General features: G+C 41.7%; 1 protein-coding gene across 2 annotated transcripts in view; it reads left to right on the plus strand.

Moving 5' to 3' along the window:
- The window catches only part of OLFM2 (olfactomedin 2), a 470277-nt gene that overhangs the window by 234232 nt on the left and 210323 nt on the right, over nt 1-25722 (plus strand). Inside the window, exon 1 of one of the 2 annotated variants that reach the window (XM_073654169.1) lies at nt 22161-22508. The exons of the other annotated variant lie outside the window; for it this stretch is intronic. Within the exon in view, the coding sequence (XP_073510270.1) occupies nt 22380-22508 (129 nt within the window). The 5' untranslated portion in view covers nt 22161-22379. Of the gene's footprint in view, nt 1-22160; nt 22509-25722 lie in introns of those variants that run through there. 2 annotated transcript variants of the gene reach the window in all.

Raw genomic sequence — 25722 nt, forward strand, 5'->3', positions numbered from 1 at the left:
CAGCAGGTTTTATCGGTGTTGTTAGTATATGGCGTGTCTTATGGGGTGATCCAGGTACAGTACGGCCTTATGATATGTTCCCGGTATATGACGGGTCTTGTGGGGTGTTCTCAGTATACAGCCCATTTTGTGGAGTGTGCCTGGTATATGACTGGGATGTTCTCAGTATGCAGCGAGTTTTGTGGCATATTCCCGGCATACTGCAGGTCTTGTGGGGGTGTTCCCAGTATACAGAGAGTCTTGTGGGGTGTTCGCAATATATGGCGGGTCTTTTGGGGTGTTCCCAGTATACGGCAGATCTTGTGAGATAATCTCGGCATTCGGCGGTGTTTGTAGGGTGTTTTTGGTATATGGCAGGTGTGTGGACTGATACCAGTGTTCTGTGAGGAATGTGGGGTGTTGCCATTATACTGCGGGGCTTGTGAGGTGCTCCTGGTATAGAGTATATCTGTATATGGCAGGTCTTAAGGGGTGTTCGTGTTATAAGGCAGGTTTTGTGGGGTGTTCCAAGTATACAGCAGGGCTTGTAGGGTGTTCCCGGTATATGGCAGGTTCACTGGGGGATGAAAAGATAATAAGGACTCTTTACAAGAACAGTGTATGGGCCTTTTGCACTTCAATAGCTCATCATAATTATTATTATTATTATTATTTATTATTATAGCGCCATTTATTCCATGGTGTTTTACATGTGAAAGGGGTATACATCAATAACAATTACAATAATCTTGAACAAAAACGCGACGACGACTGGTACAGGAGGAGAGAGGACCCTGCCCCGAGGGCTCACAGTCTACAAGGGGTGGGCGAGGATACAGTAGGTAAGGGTAGAGCTGGTCGTGCAGCGGTGTGGTGGAGCAAGGGTTACTGTAGGTTGTAGGCTTGTCGGAAGAGGTAGGTCTTCAAGTATCTTTTGAAGGTTTCCATGGTAGGCGAGAGTCTGATATGTTGGGGTAGAGAGCTCCAGAGTAGAGAGGATGCACAGGAGGAATCTCGTATGCAGTTGTGGGAGGAAGAGATACGAGAGGAGTAGTGAAAGAGATCTTGTGAGGATCGGAGATTGCATGCAGGTAGGTACCGGGAGACTAGGTCACAGATGTATGGAGGAAGCAGGTTGCGGATGGCTTTGTATGCCAAGATTAGGGTTTAGAACTGGAGTCTCTGGGAAATGGAGAGCAAGTGAAGGGATTGTCAGAGAGGAGGAATAGCGGGGGGACAGGTGGATTAGTCGGGCAGCAGAGTTTAGGATAGATTGGAGGGGTGTGCGAGTGTTAGAAGGGAGGCCACCGAGCAGGAGGCTGCAGTAGTCGAGGCGGGAAATGATGAGGGAATGCGCTAGTGTTTTTGAAGATTTTTGGTTAAGAAATGTACAGATCCGGGAAATAATTTTTGGGTGGAGTCACCAGGAGGTGGAAAGGGCTTGGATATGTGGTTTGAAGGAAAGAGTCAAGGGTTACCCCAAGGCAGCGAGCTTGCAGGACTGGAGAGAGTGGACAGCCATTGACTATGATGGATAGGTCAGGTGGGGGGGTTGAGTGAGATGGGGTAAAGATGATGAATTCTATTTTGTCCATGTTAAGTTTCAGAAATCTGGCAGAGAAGAAGGATGAGATGGCGGACAGACATTGTGGGATTTTGGTTAGTAGGGAGGAGATATCGGGTCCAGAGAGGTAGATCTGTGTGTCATCAGCATAGAGGTGATACTGAAAGCCGTGAGACTTAATTAGCTGTCCCAGGTCGAAGGTGTAGATGGAGAAGAGTAGGGGTCCTAGAACTGAACCTTGGAGGACATCGACAGATAGGGGGCGAGATGAGGATTTTTGCTCTCACCTGCTTTGGAGGTGAAGCTGGGCCCCTTAACCTCATGGGTCCCTGTGCAGCTGCACAGGTGGTACCAATTATATGTCCACCCCTGAGAAGATTTTTTAGGGTTTTCTCGGTGTACTGTGGGGCTTGTGAGGTGTTCCCAGTATATAGTGGGCCTTATGGGGTGTTCCTGGTATATGGAGGGTCCAGCTTTCAAATGCAACTCATGTTTCTGGGGCTCATGTGAGGTTGTTATGTCATGTGAGCCCTGCGCCTAATTAGCGCTGGCATCACTGTCCCGCCTTCAGACATATAAGTAACCAAGAGGAAGTGAGCGGCCAGCCGCAGCTCTCACCTCCTGTTGATTACATAAGCTTCAGAAGGTGGGACAGTGTCGCCAGCGCTGATTGAGCGGGAACGAGAATGTTGACACTGCTGAAACGGTGCCGGAGTTGAGGATAGATTTTTTTATTTTAATTGGGGCAAACATTCAGATTGAGAAGAGGTGTCCTAATAGTGGACAACCCCTTTAATCCATTAAAATGATATATACATTGCAAAAATTAAATAATTGAAGGTGAGACCGCCATGAAACCTACGTGTTTCAAACTCCATATGTTCTGAATCCTGGTACCAGGAAGAAAGGGGGAAGAAAGGTTACCCCGGAAAAGTTGCCCAGATGTGCGAGCATCCTGTTCCTCCCTGTATTGTCTCAACATGTAATTGTTTCTCCTGTAGATCTACAGCAATGTCCATTTAAGGTAGCAGTCTTCACCGAAAGTGAACTCCTTTTTTGTATATAGTCTTGCGGGACTGTATTTTTATACTTTATTGGATAAAAATATTTCTACTTGTAGAATACATTTGTTGGGTGTTTCAATTTATATGGTACTGGAGGGGACATCAGGTCAGGGTAATGCAAATCGCTTGGCTCATCTTTAGCCAGGAATAATCTTACACTGAAGTCTGCTATACTCCTTAGTATATGTTCCAGTTCTTTGCTCAGGTATGCCCCGTCTCTGTACATCTACATTCTTACTTGTTTCCTATATAGTTCCTTTTTTAATGGGTTCATTTCTGCCTTACAGCTATCTTAGTGGATTCTTTTTCCACCTTCATGACCCGTACCTTGGTATGTTACCTTTTTCTCCTTTTTTCACACATTCCCCATGGGACATCCTTCCTAACTCCTCCCTGTTCCCTTCCTCCCTTCGTGTCGCCCTATGAAGGTAGCCTTTTTAACTTACAAGAATTGCACTTGTTTATGTTTTCCTCTGACAATGTCAACTGACGTTCGCAGAAAACATGATCATTACTATATGTAACTGTGTGTTTGTTGTTTTCTTGTTTTTGTAGTACACTGATGAAGGTCCCGAGGGACCGAAACGTTTGTTTATTTGATTGTACCTACTTCATTAAAAAACTTTATATCTAATTTCCTATAATTCCTTGAGTGCCGGGGTTTTCTCTAATATAGTACTTTTTGGCTTGGTACCTTACCCGTGCACCAAGAACAAATCAGGAGTGCGGTAGTTTTTGTATCTTTGCTATCTCAGAAGTGTCCAGCAGGTGTCCTCAGCACACACCTCTACACTATGTTCTACAGTGAGAATCCTGCATTAGTTGCAGTGCTGCTTCTGACTAATTCCACGTTCTCTGTGGTGTATTAACAGATTTCACTACACTGCTCGCTTTTGCAAAATTGCAGATTTTACCACAGAATCGCCAATTAGGCGATATTTTTTTTTGGGGGGGGGTGGTATAAAGTTGCCCTTCCTCATTCTCCAAAAGTGATTCTTCTATTTAGTTTTGCCCCCTAGTATAGTGCTGGTATTACTCCACTAGCATTGTCACAATGGTGGACTGGACATCGACTCCCAGATGATTACGACACTTTTCTACTTAAATACACTGTGCTGCTGTGAGGCATTGTTATACCATCTATCAATCCCTGCCCCTCTGGCCTGCCTTCAGTTCCCAGCTCAAACCATGATTACATCCCTGCCATATACAGCTCTGTACTTAATTAATGGATACGTCAGTGCCTCCAACTACATCACCAGAGACCCTATTTCACCAACCTCTCACTTACTGACATAATTAAATAGGTAAGTAACACTCCACCATTAGAGATGTATACATATGATTGCTGTGAGCTCCCCCCAGTGGTGGCTGCAGGCACCTTTGATTTTATCATTTCATTCTGTTTCTATGCAGTGGAATTAAAGTGCTGTATTAGAAAAACAAAGCTGTGTCAAAGACATATTTACCGGTGCCTAGACCACTATGAATATTACCAGGAATGCTATAATTAGCCCTATTTTCTCTATCTAGAATATATATATGTAGAAAGTTGGCCAAGTGACTACAATTGGGGGCATTTTAATATATCTCCTATGGGCTCCGACATATTGGAAGACACTCTCCATTAATAGAAATCTTGAATTTGCCTTTGATATTTGGGACATTTATAAAAATGTGCAGTGTTTTGGAATTGGAAGAAAAAATTGGTGTCCTTCTTGTATAGCACCTGGTTATCATTCCCTGTATAAGCTCATAGTGGCGAACAGCTTTCTTCTTAGGATTTACTGGTACATGCTGCACCACATTTATCACTCTGATTCTCTGGGGATCGTGAACGGGACAACTCAGTTCTATAATCGTTAGTGAGGAGTCTTTTCATAGAAAACACATGCATTACACATTTCCTCCACTAGGTGGCGCCAAATTCCCATACAGTTCTTGGTTCTTCCTTGTGTTTCTTCTTTTTTTTTCCTTAACACTGAATTTTATAGAAAGTTGAGAATAATGGCTCAGAGAAAGTGTTAGTGCGTTTCTTAACGCTTTCAGGCCCCTTGTGCATTGTTACTCCTAGACGTTTTAAGCTTTGGAATTAAGAAACTATCCCTTATCTCCCACCTCTTCACCAATGAAACATTAACAAAAAAAAATGCCCCCCCCCCAAAAAAAAAAGCCCTCAGCATTGACAATTGTCAGCCATCTGTCTCCCTACCTAGCTCCAGAGAGGAATTGCAGGCAGTGTACAAATTTCCATGCAAGTGATAAATTAAGGAAAAAGCCACACCTGGCCAGACATGTCATATGAATGGCCGACTGCTTAATGCCGTTCTTTCAAATCAACTTTGTATGGGTCAAAGAGAGCACCTGAGGGTGTGACTAACCTCTAATGTGTCCATATGCCTAATAGGAAAAGTAAGTAGGCGATCAGATGAAGAAGAACTGAGAGCCCTGATCTTGGGATTAGGGGAGTTCCAGCAGCTATCATACTTGATAAAATCTCTTTAAAGGGGGCCGTTCATTAGATGTTTTAATTTAAACTAAGTACCTCCCCCAATTGCCGCTGCTCCACTGAGTCTGGAACAGTTTTTCTTTTTCGTCTGCTCCAAAGTTATGACCACAGTAATAAAGATAGAAATTTTCCCTTAAAAAAATGGGCGTGTACCACAGAACTCCTCTGTGGACGTGGCCATGTTTTGATTGGGCAGCGTTATACAGGAGAAAAAGCGAAGTTCTGTGGTATACTCTCAATTGGTTTGAGGGAAAATGTGCACCATTATTACTGGGGGACATAACTTTGGAACGGAGTGTCACAGAAGAAAAAGAAAAACTGTTCCAGAATCAATGGAACAGCGACAACTGGAGAAAATACTCAGTTTAAATAAAAAAAAATTAAGTGAAAGGTCCCCTTTAAAGTACCACTCCAGTAATTTTTTTGTATTTGCCCATTTGTTAGGTATCCTGTATGTAAGTGTTGTAAAGGTAGTAACATACTGGTCACTGTCTACTCTCAGTCTCAGTGGCGCTCCGATTCCCTTCGGCATCACTTGACCACATCTGCAACCTACTGGATCACTGTTGTGGATCAGCGGTTACTCTCTCAGTGTGAGTCTGTGAGACTCAGAATGACTTGCATTGAGTAAATTCAAAAAGTGATCTACTCTACACATAGTAACCACTGAGTGATTTGACAGGTCAGTAATGCAGTCACATGGTGCCGCAAAGTACTGGAGCCATGCTGAAAGAAGATGGCGACCGACGAGTATGTTATTACTTTCATTACACTTAGTCACATACATATACCTAACAAAGGGGCAAATAACAAAAATCACTGAAGTGTTCCTTTAAATGAAATAAATCACAGAGCCACAACAGTCATTATAACGGCTAAATGACTGGTCCCATAATTCTCATTGCCAGGAATATTCCAAGTTCATGAATGTGATATAGGCCTTGGATTGTTATTACACCCATTCAGCTATTTTCATTTTATGGTAACTAGTAGTGATGAGCGAGCATGCTCGTTTAACCCTTTAAACGAGCACGCTCGGGTACTCGCTGAGTAGTTTCAGTGTGCTCGGCTATTCTGTTTGATCTGCTGCGGCTGCATGTGTCTCGGCTGTTAGATAGTCATGACACATGCATGGATTTCCCCCAAAAAATAGGCAATCCATGCATGTGTCACAGCTGTCTAACAGCCGCGACACATGCAGCTGCAGCGGATAAAACTGAGAAGCCGAGCATGCCGAAACTACTCGGCGAGTACCCGAGAGTACTCATTTAAAGGGTTAGTAAGTAGTATTTTAAAATATTTTTTTGTATATATTATAGGGACTGCGCAATGCTGTCGATCAGTGGGAGTCATTGACCTGAGATCACCACCGATTACTTAAGACACCACTCTGAAATGCACAGCTCTTGATTATAGAAACTCTATGGACTTACTATATAGGACGTTCGGTTCACACGTTCATGCAGGAGCTGCGCACTTCAGGGTAATGCTTTGATCGCTCAGGCCTGGGATATCTACCGATCAGTAGCAATTTGAACCCATATAACATTTATAAAACATCTTTTGAGATGATATTTACCCTTTAAATATATGGTTGGATGTTACTATTTTTATTTTATGCAAATTGTCTTTTCAAAGAGAAAAAGAAGTTGAACTCTAGCAACACCTATTGGATGTAGAAATCCTAAAAGTCAATATGGACCCTTTAATGATTCTTGCCTCATGAATTAGGATAAAAGCCAAACCAGAATTTTAATTTACATATATGTGTTTTGGGGTGTTGTTCCTCCTCAGTGCCAAGCACCAGTTCTGATTAGACTTTATGAGAAGCCACTGACTGGGATCTAAGGGGGTAATGTCTCTCCTTTTGGAGAGTGACATGTCTGACATGCCAGTGTAAGGAGACTTATAGGCCATGCAATGCTCCTCTGAGAAATTAAATTTGCAATAGCCTCTTCAGAGAGGAAGAGGACTTTAACTCTACTGTGACCTATTAGAAGTAGTGATCCTAAATGTCAATATTAACCCTTTAACGAGTCTTGCCACATGGCTTAGGAAAAAAGCCAAAGCAAACACTCAGTTTGCAGAGACAAGTTTCGGGGTGTTGCTCCTCCTCAGGGCAAAGCAACAGTTCTGATTTGGCTTCTTGTGATGCCTCTGACTGGGATTTATAGGGTAACGTCCCTCCTTTTGGAGAGTGACATTCTAGTGTTAAGAGTCTTATAGGCCATGCAATGCTCCTTTGAGAAATTAAATAAGCAAATTGCCTCTTCAGCGAGGAAGGGGACTTGAACTCTAGTGCCACCTATTGGAAGTAGCAATCCTAAAAGAGGCAAGTCTTGTTATAGGGTCGGTATTGATGATTAGGATTGCTACTTCCAATAGGTGGCACTAGAGTTTAAGAACTCTTTCTCTCTGAAGAAGTAATTTGCATATTTATTTCCCGGAGGATCAATACATGGCCTACAAGTCTCCTTAAACTGGCATTTCAGGCAAGGAGGGACACTGCTCCTTTTTGATTGTTTTGTAACAGAAAAAGGCTAGAACTACTCAAACATATGTCAAGTAGGAGCAAGAACTCGGAGCAATACGGTAAAAAATCATCATCTTTATTAAATACTTCCAAAACAAAAATATATATATTAGGACTTTGCACAGACAAATCGAGACTCCCTGGATCAAGAAAAACCAGCACCACGCAACTTACAACCCCATACGCCCAGCTGATATTACACAGTGGGTTGGGGGAACCTCTTGAGAAAGCCAATCAAAGTGTAGGCGAAACGCGCGTCGAGGCACTTCCCTGCCACGGGCCATTGTGTCCAGCACCCACAACTTTCCTCTCCACTTCCTGGTAAGGTGTCTTATGTGCATATACTATCCCTGGGCATATTGTAATGTGGTGACTGTTAGCAGTCTTACAAATTTATATTGGCATCTGCCCTTAGTTGATGTTTACTCATAGTGTCACGCCTATTTAGGTTCCCCCAACCCACTGTGCAATATCAGCTGGGCGTATGGGGTTGTAAGTTGCGTGGTGCTGGTGTCTCTATTTGTCTGTGCAAAGTCCTAATATATATATTTTTGTATTGGAAGTATTTAATAAAGATGAGGATATTTTACCGTTTTGCTCCTAGTTCTTCCTCCTTCTTGACATTGCCTTTGGAGTTGGTGGATTTATGCTGATTTTTGGCATCGTCCAAATGTCTCAGCAATGCTCTTTTCTGTTTGTGAATATAAGGCCGTTCTAGGCATATTAACTACTCAAACATAGTAGTTCACAACACATGCACAACAATACTGGCAGGAAGAAAACAACATGGTTTTCTTATATGCACTTATTAGTGGGGGGGTCCCCTGTTTGAACCCCCCTTTATGGCCCAGAGCAAAGTGTAGTCCATCTGGTTAGCATATTACGAATGCTACATTTCCCTTGACATTGATTTTCACGATTTTATACAATATTGCACATCATACAGTACAGACCAAAAGTTTGGACACACCTTCTCATTTAAAGATTTTTCTGTATTTTCATGACTATGAAAATTGTACATTCACACTGAAGGCATCAAAACTATGAATTAACACATGTGCAATTATATACTTAACAAAAAAGTGTGAAACAACTGAAAATATGTCTTATATTCTAGGTTCTTCAAAGTAGCCACCTTTTGCTTTGATGACTGCTTTGCACACTCTTCGCATTCTCTGGATGAGCTTCAAGAGGTAGTCACCGGAAATGGTCTTCCAATAATCTTGAAGGAGTTCCCAGAGATGCTTAGCACTTGTTGGCCCTTTGCCTTCACTCTGCGCTCCAGCTCACCCCAAACCATCTCAATTGGGTTCAGGTCTGGTGACTGTGGAGGCCAGGTCATCTGGCGTAGCACCTCATTACTCTCCTTCTTGGTCAAATAGCCCTTACACAGCCTGGAGGTGTGTTTGGGGTCATTGTCCTGTTGAAAAATAAATGATGGTCCAACTAAACGCAAACCGTATGGAATAGCATGTCACTGCAAGATGCTGTGGTAGCCATGCTGGTTCAGTATGCCTTCAATTTTGAATAAATCCCCAACAGTGTCACCAGCAAAGCACCCCCACACCATCACACCTCCTCCTCCATGCTTCATGGTGGGAACCAGGCATGTAGAGTCCATCCGTTCACCTTTTCTGTGTTGCATAAAGACACGGTGGTTGGAACCAAAGATCTCAAATTTGGACTCATCAGACCAAAGCACAGATTTCCACTGGTCTAATGTCCATTCCTTGTGTTCTTTAGCCCAAACAAGTCTCTTCTGTTTGTTGCCTGTCCTTAGCAGTGGTTTCCTAGCAGTTATTTTACCATGAAGGCCTGCTGCACAACGTCTTCTCTTAACAGTTGTTATAGAGATGTGTCTGCTGCTAGAAATCTGTGTGGCATTGACCTGGTCTCTAATCAGAGCTGCTGTTAACCTGCAATTTCTGAGGCTTGTGACTCGGATAAACTTATCCTCAGAAGCAGAGGCGACTCTTGGTCTTCCTTTCCTGGGGCGGTGCTAATGTGAGCCAGTTTCTTTGTAGCGCTTTATTGTTTTTGCAACTGCACTTGGGGACACTTTCAAAGTTTTCCCAATTTTTCGGACTGACTGACCTTCATTTCTTAAAGTAATGATGGCCACTCGTTTTTCTTTACTTAGCTGCTTTTTTCTTGCCATAATACAAATTCTAACAGTCTATTCAGTAGGACTATCAGCTGTGTATCCACCTGACTTCTGCACAATACATCTGATAGTCCCAACCCCTTTTATAAGGCAAGAAATCCCACTTATTAAACCTGACAGGGCACACCTGTGAAGTGAAAACCATTTCCGGTGACTACCTCTTGAAGCTCATCAAGAGAATGCCAAGAGTGTGCAAAGCAGTCATCAAAGCAAAAGGTGGCTACTTTGAAGAACCTAGAATATAAGACATATTTTCAGTTGTTTCACACTTTTTTGTTAAGTATATAATTCCACATGTGTTAATTCATAGTTTTGATGCCTTGAGTGTGAATGTACAATTTTCAAAGTCATGAAAATACAGAAAAATCTTTAATGAGAAGGTGTGTCCAAACTTTTGGTCTGTACTGTATGTGCTGGAGGGTACATTATAAATAAATAACATATATGTGCACGTCTTACGGGGCTTGGAAAATGTGCAGCTTTCCTCGGCGGCAGCTAACACCCAGTTTCAGCACCATGGAGAGCTCCCTTCTCCTTTTATGGGCACATATTTTCCTGGCATTTGAAAATGTTACATAATCCACAGGAAAAAGCAAATTTAATTATTAAACAATGAGACATTTACAAGAAGGTGCTAAAGAAAGCTGTCAAATCAGAGGGAATGGGAAAAAAAGAGGACAAGTTAAAGGAACACTCCAGACTAAACCATCACATTGTGTTCTGCCTGCATGGACTGGAAAGCCACCAAAGAGAAAAATGATGTGTCATTATGGGGGGTCACTTAATGATCAATGGGGTCTTACTGTGATTCTCACAATTCTGAGAATTTTGTTTTCTAATTGAAGTGTGTTGAACTGCAACATGGGTCCATCCACTTAAATGAGCAGCATAATTGATGAGACCCCCATAATTCATAAAATTATGTCATATCCCAGACCCCCACTTATTGCTAAAACGAAGGCTGATGAGGTAATCAGTTGCTGAAGCGCTCAGTTGCAGAAGTGCTGAGCTTCAGAAGCGCTCAGTTGCAGAAGTGCTCAGTTGCAGAAGCGCTCAGTTGCAGAAGCGCTCAGTTGCAGAAGCACTCAGTTGCAGAAGTGCTAAATTGTGAAGCGCTCAGTTGCAGAAGTGTTGAGCTGCAGAAGTGCTCAGGTGCAGAAGCGCTCAGTTGCTAGAGTTCTCAGTTGCAAGAGTTCTCAGTTGCAGGAGTTCTCAGTTGCAGGAGCTCTCAGTTGCAGGAGTTCTCAGTTGCAGGAGTTCTCAGTTACAGGAGAGCTCAGTTGCAGGAGCGCTCAGTTGCAGGAGCTCTCAGTTGCAGGAGCTCTCAGTTGCAGGAGCTCTCAGTTCCATGAGCGCTCAGTTGCAGAAGAGCTTAGTTGCAGAAGAGCTTAGTTGCAGAAGTGCTCATTTGCAGAAGTGCTCAATTTCAGAAGTGCTCTGTGCTTTTCTGACACTGAAGATGAATTCCATTGACTTTCTACCAGCCGCCTTTACTCTTGGAGGGAGCAGCTCTCTCTTGAATGTTTCTGTTCCATTTTTTTAACAATTAATGTGGATCTGAACACTTAGACCCTTACCAGTAGTGATGAACAAATGTGATGAAATTCGAGTTCGGCTGTTCGCTTGAAGTTGGCTTGGAAATTTGATTTGCATCCAATTCATTCGATGTGAGTAAAGTGTGTATTATGAAGTTTTGAAATCTGTCCTGATACTATTGAGCATAACAGGCTTATGTAATAAAAAATAATAAGACAAATTATACTTACCCGACCTTCACCTGCCCCACCATGCAGGCCCACTCCAGTCTGATGGTCTTCTTTGATTTGGTCACCGGGTCATCTTCAGTATCTTCCGGTGCCCAGAATCTTCAGCGTCATCTTTGCGTGACGTGCAATGTCATAATGTCATGGTCTAATCAGTGAATAAGACGCTAAAGATGCCAGACACCGAAAGACGCCAAAGATGGCCTAGTAAAGACAACACCGGTGACCGGAACAAGGAAGACATGGGAAGACCAGATGAGTATTCATTTAATGTGAACTGAATTGCAAAAAAATTTAATTCTGGTGAATCAGATTTTTTGTCAAATTTCATTCATTTCTTTCATACTTTAATCACCAGTTAAAATTTATGATATTTACATATCTTTTAATGGATTTAGTCTGCGTAATATAATAGCTAGAGATGAGAGAACCTGAACTGTAAAGTTCGGGGATTGTACCAGACACCTAGTCCAAACACAGACTTTTCCCGGAAGTTTCAGGAGAGCGATAAAGACTAATGTTGGTCGAACCCGACCATCCACGGGATGTGAGGGATTCCCTTCTTAGACTTCCTGAGCCATGGGAGGATAGGGAGAAATGGAAATAATCATATTGAATAAAAATGTAAAAATGAACAATGATCTGATTATTTCCATTTCTCCCTATCCTCCCATAGAGGGAACTCTTCTTCCCTGATGGTCCTGTGTCATCATAGGGTCACCGACCTCCATAACAAACAGTCAGCTTGAAAAGAGAACATTAGTTACACTAAGATTTACTTTCCTTACAGTAACTCTTATATTATGGGCTTAATGGGACCAGGAGGCTTGTCATGTGGTGGTAAGCTCACCCTTTCTTCTCTAATTTGCATTTTTTCCCCACATTTTTAACATTCTGAAATCTACGGTACACATGTCCTCTATCATCTTCTCCTGTATATAATGACAGCTTTTATCTCTCCTGTACGACTTGTCATTTTATAGTTCATAAAGGGATTGTTTTAGCTAAAAAAAATTTTTTTTTTTTCAAGCAACAGCACCCCCTTTCTCCATCGATAGCATCTGAAATTACAGCTCAGTTCTATTTATTTGAATACAATCTGTCTGCAATACAAGGCACAGCCTGTGAAGAACAGTGCAGGAAAAATGAAGCTGCCCATTTTTCTAATCTATAACATTCCATTCACCATTACATTTGTTAAGTTATACATTAATATGGGCAGTGAGTCATGGCAATAATATAAGTAGCGAGCTCTAGCAGTGGCTAAATTAGTTAAAGAGGTTGCCCAAAAAAATGATAAAAATTATTTTACAAAGAGCACAAACTGTTTTTTTTTTTTTTAAATAAGCGATACTCACACTCACTGATCCCCCCGACCCCGTACTGACACTTACCTAATCCACATGTTGGTCTCTACTCTCTGATCCTGCCTAGAGACCCAGCCATTGACTGACTCAGTGGACATTTTGGATATTTTGAGACTGCACCTGGAAGTAGGGACCAGGCAAATATCAGAATATGAGCTGTGGGGGAATAGTGAAGGTGATCTTCAATTTGATTCTTTTTTAAGCAATCTGAGCCCTTTGCAAAAAAAAACCCTTTGAATCTTATCTACTAACTTTAAAGAGAAATGGAATCACCTGGTGGTAAGGATCTTGAAGAGGACTTTTCACTGATTTTTTTTTATTTAAAATGAGTGCCTCCTCCAAGTGCCACTTCTCCACTGATTCTGGAACAGATTTTCTTTTTCTTCTGTGCCCCTTCATTTCAAAGTTATGCCCCCTGGTACTACTGGTGCAAATTTTCCCTTCGACTAACTGGGTGTGGACCATAGAACTTCTCTGTGGTTGTTTGCATTTTCTCCTCTATGACACTGGCCAATGAAAACACAGCCACACCCACAGAGAAGTTCCAGGGGACATAACTTTGGAACAGAGGGGCACAGAAGAAAAAGAAAAACTGTTCCATAATCAGTGGGACAGCGGCAATTAGATGAGTGACTCAATGTAAATGAAAAAGAAAATCCAGTGAAGGGTCCAGGGAGTACATACAGTTGTGTAAAACTTTATCTTTTTCTGGATATTTTGTTACTGACTCCAATTTCTGATGATACAAAATTCAATACAATATTACAACACGTAAGCAAATCCCTCATCAGCCTATAAATCACATATCATCCACTAAGAGGCTACATCTAGACACATATAACATAAACATCTCCCAACAGAATCGTGAATGTAAATGTATCTTCATATCTGGCGATGTAGCAACAGTCACCTTGGGAAATGTCGAGCAAAGAGAAAAAGTCATGATGAAACATTATAGAAGCAAACTATGCCGCTGCCAGCTCCGTCCGGTCCCATGCTACTTGGTAGCAAGAACCTGTACTGGACAGTTTTCTCCAAAGGATATTTATTGTTAGAATATAGGAACAGGGAATTAGTCCACGGACCTTTTATTTTGTGTGGCACCATGACGGGCGCCTATTTTGATCTTTGTTATTGCCAAACCACTAATATTGGATTTGCTTCTCGGTGTTCTATTATTTGCTGGTGAATTTTCAGACCTTGAGAAATTATAGCCATTTAGGAGCTTAGGGTACATTCAGACTGGAAGATTGGTTGTAGAAATCTATGCACATTCTGCAGAAAAAAAGGCTCCAAAATGTCTGCAGCACATATGCAATGTGTGAATATGTCCATATGTGTTTATTATGTCTTTTGCCCCTTTGGAAGTGTTGAATGATTTCTGTTCTTCCTTTTTACCAGCTGTTGCTTTTCAATATAACTAGATATATGTAAATAATATCATTACCGTTGATTGATTGATACTACAACTTATCACACGGCAATCAATCAATAGCAATGACATTAACATGTATTTACAACATCCTTATTGATATATCATTCCCTGTTCCAGACTAATATATCATTTATAGGGAATTTGTCAGCAGGATTTCACCCCCAAACTATTTATATGAGCATATAACTCTTTCAAAGACAAGTCCAGCAATACCTTTACATGGTCTGTCTGTTCCTCTATTACTGAGAAATCAGCATTTGAAATGATATGCAAATAATGCTTAAATAATATGGTAGAGCTGAAGCCTGTGTCACTCCAGCTCTATTCCCGCCCAGTGCTGCCTCCTCCTGCTTGACTGACATCTCCTTTGTCTCATGTTACACAGCAGAGAGGCTGTCAGTCAAGCAGGAGGAGGCAGCACTGGGGGGATAGAGCTGGAGTGACAGAGATTCCAGATCTACCATAGGCCTTCAGCCTCATTTGCTTATCAATTCACATGCTGATTTCTCAGCCATGGAGGAATGGACTGGCCATGTAAAGATATTGCTGAACTTGAAAGAGCTACATGTTCATATAAATAGTTTAGAGGTGAAATCCTCTTGACAGATTCCTTTTAAAGAAAGTCTGTCAGCACAATATGACTGTTCAAACCAAGCACAGGCGCTCAGTGCACCCCTGATGTGACCGAACAGTTTAGTGCACCATCGCACCTGCTTGTTTTCCATTTATATGGGCTCTTCTCTGGATCCTGTAAAGCTAAAAAAGGAAGGGTAAAGATAAATGGAAAACAAGTCGGTTTAAAGGTGCGCTAAACTGTTCCTGAGCTTGTTTTGAACAGTCATTTGGTGCTGTAAGACTCCTTTTAGTCTACTACTAGTGAAACCATTGGATAAATATAGCAGAACTGAACATGACATGAGATGTTGTAGTCACGCTGGGACTGTGGTGTCGGATGGTGCCCAATAGGAACCTCATTTGGATAAAGATGTAGCAGCCACCAATATGAAAATGGGAGCCACAATGCGCTACACTATTACTAAAGATTGGTCATTTTCATTCACCTTGAATTAGTGGCACACGACACAATGAGCGCAGGCATACTACACCACTATGGTGACACCCTACAGCTGTCGTGTAGGAGCCTGCTACATCGATAGATGACAAATGAAAGTTGTGGCCCTCAACTCATCATCTTGGATCCAGAAAGTGTGCACTATATTTAACAAAATGTCTCATTAGGTCAGAATTAGTGATGAGCGAGCATGCTCGTTACTCGAGATTTACGAGCATGCCTTGTTTTTTTCCGAGTATCCTCGGCGTGCTCGGGTGTTATGTTTGAGTGACTCCGTGTGAATGATTTGAGACAGTTTGACAGCTTTAATACATGTGAGGAATGCCTGTTTGTTAGGCATTCCTCAAATGTAGTAAAGCTGTCAAACAAATTATGCACACGGAGTGACTCAAAAATAACACCCGGGCACACTGAAGATACTCGGCGAACACCTGAGCATGCTCGCCGAAAGGGTTAACAGAACACGCTCGCTCATTACTACCTGTGAACAAAATTCTGTGAATCAATTTGTACCATCAGTCAGAATCTATCTGCCATCCATAAATTGTTTCATTTTGAAGATTATTGTCGTATTAAAGGGCTTTTCCACTATTAGAAAAGTGAACCCCAAACACGCTAACATACCGAAAATGCAAAAAAGAGCAAGTACCACCCTCCCCGGGTCTAGCGCTGGATCTTCGCCTCTGGTCAGGTCTCGGTGTTTTTGCTGCAGCCGTGATATCATGTCAACAGCTCGCATCATCTTTGTAGCCAATCTCTTAGTTCAGAAGCTCGTGCCGTTTACCCCGACACAACCGCTGAACTCAGTGATTGGATACAGTGGTGATGTTTGCTGTTGGCGTGACGTACAGAAGCTGCAGCCAAAACACCAAGACCCGAGCAATGGCGGAGAGCTACGTCTAGACCGAGAGAGCAGTTTGTGTCCATTTTGCTGAAATTGGAAATCCTCTTTAATGGTGATCAGTTATCAGGACCCTCCAATATTATCCAGTGGAGACAGTGGCTACAAAAAGCATCTATCCTCTTGGAACATCTGGCGAGATTGCACATTACATAGTCAGTCCAATGCTTTCTTTCTGCCCAGTTGTAATACTCTATATCTCCTGTGGAGGTGCTGCAGGGAAATACAACACTTATTATTGTGCTATTTTAGAGATCACCATTGATCACTGGCGATTTTAGCAGCAGGAAAACTTATGATAGACTTGTCGTTGGTTGCTTTTCTGACAATAAAAGGCTTATCCAGGGTGCATAACCCCTATAATTGTTTTATTGGACATTAAGAAAATGAGAATTCGGCAAAATGAAAAATAAATAAGATAAAAATAAATGTAGCAGATTAATGACAAGACTGAATGGAGATCTAAATGAAAGAAAATCAATTAATAATGATTGATTGTAATAAATCTTTTACATTGCATAGGTAGAAATCTAATTACATTCCCAGGATAAGTTCTTGTTTGCTAAAAAGATAGAGCACTGAGATATCCACACATCGCCTAATGCTGAGGCCTAATGTGATGGTCAGATCAAGACTCAGACCATCTATGAGAGTGATGAGGAGAAGGACCGAGATATCCCCACATCTGCTAATGCTGAGGCCTAATGTGATGATCAGATCAAGACTCAGACCATCTATGAGAGTGATGAGGAGAAGGACCGAGATATCCACACATCTGCTAATGCTGAGGCCTAATGTGATGATCAGATCAAGACTCAGACCTTCTATGAGAGTGATGAGGAGAAGGACAGAGATATCCACACATCTGCTAATGCTGAGGCCTAATGTGATGATCAGATCAAGACTCAGACCTTCTATGAGAGTGATGGGGAGAAGGACCGAGATATCCACACATCTGCTAATGCTGAGGCCTAATGTGATGATCAGATCCAGACTCAGACCATCTATGAGAGTGATGGGGAGAAGAAGGACCGAGATATCCACACATCTGCTAATGCTGAGGCCTAATGTGATGATGAGATCAAGACTCAGACCATCTATGAGAGTGATGAGGAGAAGGACCGAGATATCCACACATCTGCTAATGCTGAGGCCTAATGTGATGATCAGATCCAGACTCAGACCATCTATGAGAGTGATGGGGAGAAGAAGGACCGAGATATCCACACATCTCCTAATGCTGAGGCCTAATGTGATGATCAGATCAAGACTCAGACCTTCTATGAGAGTGATGGGGAGAAGGACCGAGATATCCACACATCTCCTAATGCTGAGGCCTAATATGATGATCATATCAAGACTCAGAACATCTATGAGAGTGATGGGGAGAAGGACCGAGATATCCACACAACTCCTAATGCTGAGGCCTAATATGATGATCACATCCAGAATCAGACCATGTATGAGAGTGATGGGGAGAAGGACCGAGATATACACACATCTCCTAATGCTCAGGCATAATATGATGATCAGATCCAGAATCAGACCATCTATGAGAGTGATGGGGAGGAGGACCGAGATATCCACACATCTCCTAATGCTGAGGCCTAATATGATGATCAGATCCAGAATCAGACCATGTATGAGAGTGATGGGGAGAAGGACCGAGATATCCACACATCTCCTAATGCTCAGGCATAATATGATGATCAGATCCAGAATCAGACCATCTATGAGAGTGATGGGGAGGAGGACCGAGATATCCACACATCTCCTAATGCTGAGGCCTAATATGATGAGCAGTTCAAGATTCAGACCATCTGTAACGGGTCTGGGAGGCGGAACCTCTGAGCCACTATACAAGGGGGCAGGATTCTGGCAGGTAACTGGCAGGTAACTAGCAACGGGACCTGAGGGCTGAAGCAGAGTAGTGAACAGTGCAACAACATTGCTCGGGCACCTCCATTTTGGAGGAGGTGCCTTATATATGGTGAAGTCCTCCGGCCATTGGCCGGGGACTCCTTAGGACGGCGCGCGCGGCCCCTTTAAGAGGGAGGGAGCGCGCGCGCACGCACCCTAAGCACAGTGGCCGGGAAGGAGCGCGCGCTGCCAGCAGAGCGGGAGGAGGACGCCGGGCTCGGAGCAGAGGGGTGAGGGGAACAGCGTCCCTGCCTAGCAGAGGGCAGGGACGCCGGCGCTACACCATCTATGAGAGTGATGGGGAGGAGGACCGAGATATCCACACATCTCCTAATGCTGAGGCCTAATATGATGATCAGATCAAGACTCAGACCATCTATGAGAGTGATGCGGAGTAGGACCGAGATATCCACACTTCTAATGCTGAGGCCTAATATGATGATCAGATCCAGAATCAGACCATGTATGAGAGTGATGGGAAGAAGGACCGAGATATCCACACATCTCCTAATGCTGAGGCCTAATATGATGATCAGATCAAGACTCAGACCATCTATGAGAGTGATGCGGAGTAGGACCGAGATATCCACACTTCTAATGCTGAGGCCTAATATGATGATCAGATCCAGAATCAGACCATGTATGAGAGTGATGGGGAGAAGGACCAAGATATCCACACATCTCCTAATGCTGAGGCCTAATATGATGATCAGATCACGACTCAGACCATGTATGAGAGTGATGGGAAGAAGGACCGAGATATCCACACATCTCCTAATGCTGAGGCCTAATATGATGATCAGATCCAGACTCAGACCATCTATGAGAGTGATGGGGAGGAGGACCGAGATATCCACACATCTCCTAATGCTGAGGCCTAATGTGATGATCAGATCAAGACTCAGACCATCTATGAGAGTGATGGGGAGGAGGACCGAGATATCCACACATCTCCTAATGCTGAGGCCTAATATGATGATCAGATCCAGAATCAGACCATGTATGAGAGTGATGGGGAGAAGGACCGAGATATCCACACATCTCCTAATGCTGAGGCCTAATATGATGATCAGATCAAGACTCAGACCATCTATGAGAGTGATGAGGAGGACTGAGATGAGACCTTCCTAGGATCAAGAGAGATCAATATCACGTAAGGAGATTTTGCCACATGCTGTAAATCTTATTCATTTAAAATAATACTATCATCATTTCTAGAAGAACACAGAATGGTCATTTTCAGAGATAGAGTCTGGTCGCCTCTTCTGTTGAGCTGGCCATCAGAACATCATGACATCACAAAGCCAACTAACTCGAGTTGGCGTTCCGGATGCGGGCAGGTAGTAGGAAGTTCTCAGTGATCTGGTCTGGCAGCCACATAGTACAGAGGTGGCTACTGGAACAGAGAGCTACAAATCATTTTGCTCAACTCTAGTTAAGAGACAGTTTTGAATTAGATAGACACGTAAGTAGATGGATATGAATTAGATAGACAGATCTACCCAGAATTCCTTTAAGTAGATAAACTTAAGTTTCCAAAATTTCTATTTAATAAATAGATATTAGATTTTACCATAGAGATTAGATTCTACCATCCCCTGTGAGTGATATTATTCAAAAATGGAAGGAACTGCAGTAACTCAGCCACAAAGTGGGGGCTATGTAATGTTACAGAGCGGGGGGAGCAGAAGGCAGAAAAGTAACTAACGTTCTGATGACTCCATAACTGCAGAGTCCAGACCTCCTCTGATATTAACATCAGCACAAACACTGCGCCCCCACCGGGAGCTTTATGGCTGAATAGCTGCATGCAGCCTTACATCACCAAGCACAATGCTGAGCATCGGATGGAGTGGTGTAAAGTCACCACCTATGGACTCTGAAGGAAACGTGTTCTGTGCAGTGACGTATCACACTTCTCTATTTGGCATCTGATGGACGAGTCTGGATTTGGTTAATGTCAGGAGAACATTACCCGCCTGACTGCATACTGCCAGCTGTACAGATGGTGGAGGAGGGATAACACTATGGGCTGTTATCAGGGGTCAGCATTGGCCCCTTAGTTCCAGTGGAGGAAATGTTAATTCTTTAGCACCAGACATTGTGGATAATTGTAGCTTCCATCTTTGTGGGGACAATTTGGGGAAGGCCCTTTTCTGTTCCCCATGACTCTGCACAGTGGCCCAGTGCACAAGATCCATAAAGTCATGGTTGGGGGAAGAATATAACTGTCCCATACAGAGAATGAACCTCTAACCCAAACAACACCTTTGAGATAATCCAGACTGGAGATTGTGAGTCCGGACTCCATGTCTGACCTCACAAATGATCTTCTGGATGGATGGGCAAAAATTCCCACAGACGACTCCAAAATCTTGGAGAAATCCTTCTCAGAAAATCGTGAGATGTTGTATCCGACTCCATGTTAATGTCTATGGCTGTAGAACGGGAGGTCAGAAAAGCTCCTGTTGATGGAATGTGGAGGGGGGCACATACTTTTCTTCACTTCACATAGTGTAGATAGCTACATAGACAAAATTAGCACTATGCACCCATCATGTCACTCCTACTGTCCTTTCGATTGTAAGCTTTTTTTGACGGAGTTCTGTTTTTATCATTTTTTCTGTTGCATCCACAATCAAAAAGAATAACGGAATATGTTGGTGTTGTATAAAGACTATAGTTAGGGAGAAATATGTATTTTACAGAGATATTTGGATAGATAGATAGATAGAAAGATAATAGATAGATAGATAGATAGATAATAGATAGATAATAGATAGATAGATAATAGATAGATAGGTAGATAGATAGATAGATAGATAGATAGAAAGATAATAGATAGATAGATCGATAGATAGATAGATAGATAGAAAGATAATAGATAGATAGATAGATAGATAGATGATAGATAGATAATAGATAATAGATAATAGATAGATTGGTAGATAGAGAGATAGATAGATAGAGAGATAGATAATTGATAGATAGATAGATAGAGAGATAGATAATAGATGATAGATAATAGATAGATAGATAGATAGATGGATAGATAATGGATAGATAGATAGATAGATAGATAGATAATAGATGATAGATAATAGATAGATAGATAGATAGATAGATAGATAGAGAGATAGATAATAGATATTATATAGATAATAGATAGATAGATAGAGAGATAGATAATAGATATTATATAGATAATAGATAGATAAATAGATAATAAATAGATAGATAGATGATAGATAGATATTATATAGATAATAGATAGAGAGATAATAGATAGATGATAGATAGATGATAGATAGATAGATATTAGATAGATAATTCTATATATATATACAGTACAGACCAAAAGTTTGGACACACCTTCTCATTTAAAGATTTTTCTGTATTTTCATGACTGCTTTGCACACTCTTGGCACTCTCATGAAGAGAATGCCAAGAGTGTGCAAAGCAGTCATCAAAGCAAAAGGTGGCTACTTTGAAGAACCTAGAATATAAGACATATTTTCAGTTGTTTCACACTTTTTTGTTAAGTATATAATTCCACATGTGTTAATTCATAGTTTTGATGCCTTCAGTGTGAATGTACAATTTTCATAGTCATGAAAATACAGAAAAATCTTTAAATGAAAAGGTGTGTCCAAACTTTTGGTCTGTACTATATATATATATATTAGATAGATAATAGACAGATATTATATAGATAATAGATAGATAGATATGAGATAGATATATGATAGATAGATAATAGATATATGGATAGATAATAGATGGATAGATAGATAGACGTCCGTCTGGCTGAGTCTTCCCCGTCCTCTGGCGTCTCAGGCAGGGACTCGGGGAGGGAGGAGGCAGAAGCGGAGCAGGGAGGCAGAGGGAAGGAGGGAGCCGATCTCTCTCTCTCTCTCATCCTCCTTTCACTCTGTGCCCAGGTCTGACACAGGCAGGAGCTGCACTGCAGCCAATCTTCACCCCCTCCCTAAGGGGCATTTCCTGAGTTTTCCACACACACCACCATAGAGGGACACCCACCAGGAGACAGGAGAGGGGGTGGCAGTCAGGATGCCAACCCCATGAGCATGGTGTTTTTGGTGGCACAATGACGGTCCCCTTACTAAAAATCGGGGCCGTGCTCAGCACTATGGCAATGGTCACCAACTGGATGTCACAGACGTTACCATCACTCGTGGGTCTCAATGGCACCAGACCTGGCACTTCTGAGAAAATAGTAAGTTGACCCCAGCGGCTTCTATTAATATTGATAGTGCGATGTGAAAGTTGGGAAAGCACTAGTGTCACACCTGTAAGCTTTGGGGATGGCAGGAGATCCAGGACTGTGTATGAACCTGTCTGCATGAATGTTATTATATAAAGTATGTACACCCCCTGCATGCAATCCCATCCCATTCTGTACTTTCCGGTATATGGCGGTGTGTAATAACACTACGGTAGGCAATCAGGTATTATCGAAAGGTCGTTAAGTCCTATTAGCTCCATGGATGTCTCTTGCTGGAGGATTTTCTGCTGTCGTACATAGACTGTATAATAGCGGAGTTTGTCAGTGCAGCAGAGATGGAATATTAATGCTTTCATCACAATGTGTCATCATCGGAGGTTTCTATAGGACTGACAGAAACCTACTGAGTTACTGAGTCCTAGAGGCATCATCACAGGGCACGTCAGACCGAAGAGTCACCTGGGCTACAGCTTCATATTATATATAGAAAGTATAGATGTATGTATGTAGGTATATGTCTGTCACATCGGCTTACGCTGTTGATTGAAAGTTATGTTTTTCAAGTTTGATTCTCTTATATACATGTATATGGTCTATGCTGTGAAATGAAGGTGGATATACAATACAAGACAGAAAGAGGTGGCAGCCCTGATCCCAGGAGCTTCAGCTCCTCTACAGCCAGACATGGAGGGAAAGCTCCTGTCATAGAAGAAAACTGAAAAAAAAAATATTGTGAAGGGGGGAAAAGAAAAAAATAATCTCAGAGAGTTTCAAATTTCTAAAAAGATAGATAGATAGATAGATAGATAGATAGATAGATAGATAGATAGATAGATGGATGGATGGATGGATGGATTTATAAATGGATGGATGGATAGATTTATGGATAGATGGATGGATGAATAGATGGATGGATAGATGGATAGATGGATGGATGGATAGATGGATGGATGAATAGATGGATGGATAGATGGATGGATGAATAGATGGATGGATGAATAGATGGATGGATAGATGGATAGATGGATGGATAGATGGATTGATGAATAGATGGATGGATAGATGGATAGATGGATGAATAGATGGATGGATGAATAGATGGATGGATAGATGGATAGATGGATGGATGAATGGATGGATAGATGGATGGATGAATAGATGGATGGATAGATGGATAGATGGATGAATAGATGGATGGATGAATAGATGGATGGATAGATGGATAGATGGATGGATGAATGGATGGATAGATGGATGGATGAATAGATGGATGGATAGATGGATGGATGAATGGATGGATGGATAGATGGATGGATGAATAGATGGATGGATGAATAGATGGATGGATAGATGGATAGATGGATGGATAGATGGATGGATGCATAGATGGATGGAGAGATGGATGAATAGATGGATGGATGGATGGATAGATGGATGGATGAATAGATGAATAGATGGATGGATGAATAGATGGATGGATAGATGGATGAATAGATGGATAGATGGATGGATGGATGCATAAATGGATGGATAGATGGATGAATAGATGGATAGATGGATGGATAGATGGATGGATGAATAGATGAATGGATGGATGGATAGATGGATGGATGAATAGATGGATGGATGAATAGATGGATGGATAGATGGATAAATGGATGGATAGATGGATGGATAGATGGATGGATGAATAGATGGATATATGGATGGATAGATGGATGGATGAATAGATGGATAGATGGATGGATAGATGGATGGATAGATGGATGGATGAATAGATGGATGAATAGATGGATGGATAGATGGATAGATGGATGGATGGATGGATGAATGGATAGATGGATGTATGAATAGATGTATGGTTAGATGGTTGTATAGATAGATTGATTAAAGGATATATAGATAGATAACAGATAAGATATGATATAGATAAATAGATGCTAATATAAATGAAATTATCTATAAAAAAAACCTTTATACATAATTAATAAAACATAAATCCATAGCCAAGTTAGTAGGATCATAGCAGAGATATTTTGAAATATGGGATAATAGTTACATGTAGATAAATAATAGATAATACATAGATAGATAGACAGCACATTCCCTGTCTCTCCCATGTTAATTCTCCTTCTGTATTGTACTTATACTAATTACTATGAAGATGACGATCCCCGTCCCACCGCAATGGTCAATAACTATTCCAGCTATGAGTCTGAGAACAGAGATGGCCGATGGAGCGGATCCTCTTATTTTCTTATACTCAGCGTCTACCTCGTATGAAACATGACAGAGACTGACTGAGTGCAGCGATTTATTGCCGAAGGACACGGTGGGATTTACTTTTAGTTACTAGGTCAGTTTTACCGAGGGTGATGATTAAACTAAGGCTTTGATGCTAAAAAAAAATCACATTTTAAGAGAGGGTTCAGAATAATGAATGAATTATTGAGACTGGGCTCGAATGTTAATTAGAAAGAGAGGCGAAGGCTTAGAGGGGCTGCCCAGTGTGGACAGATGATCTTCAGATCTCGGTCTCCCTGGGGTAATTCTGTGAGGGAATGATCTTTATATTACGGTACAGCCTGTAACTAGAGTCACTGATCCTGATGGAGGAGCGGGGAGTGCGGGTAACAGGTGGCTTTCGATCATATGTTAGGGAAAGGGCAACAGCTTTTTTACATGGTGCCTAAGTCATTCAATAGGTGATGAATCCATAGTTCTGGAATTATAGAGAAGACCTTATATGTCCCTTTAAAGGGGATCAATTTCGAAAGATTAAATAAAAAAAAATAAAAAAATTATAGTTTAACCCAGTTTATGACGTCTTTGCTGATATTGAGAAGAAACAAGTGGAAATTTAAAGGAATTAAGAACATACTGGAAAAATCCAAATTGATCGAGAAATTGTCTTGTCACCTCCTCGAATATTAAATATGATTGATTTACAGTCAATGAGAAATGAATTGGTGACCTTTGCTAAAGTTAATTTTTCAACTCTTACAACATCACATTGCTTTCTACGAGTCGGGTTCCTGTATTTCTGTCACCTCTGACGCTTGAGAAGACAACATAAATGGGTGACGATAGAATTTTTCTGCCTCTTGGTTCACTGCTGAGGGGACTCGGAGACATGAAGACTAGACAGTAAATTCTAGCTCTGTCAACAAAATGGCTGCCTCTACTATGTGTGATGTCACATTTT

This window comes from Phyllobates terribilis, unplaced genomic scaffold, assembly GCF_046119375.1.
Source record: "Phyllobates terribilis strain yellow unplaced genomic scaffold, ASM4611937v1 Scaffold_11__3_contigs__length_659146591, whole genome shotgun sequence".
Taxonomy (NCBI): Eukaryota; Metazoa; Chordata; class Amphibia; order Anura; family Dendrobatidae; genus Phyllobates; species Phyllobates terribilis.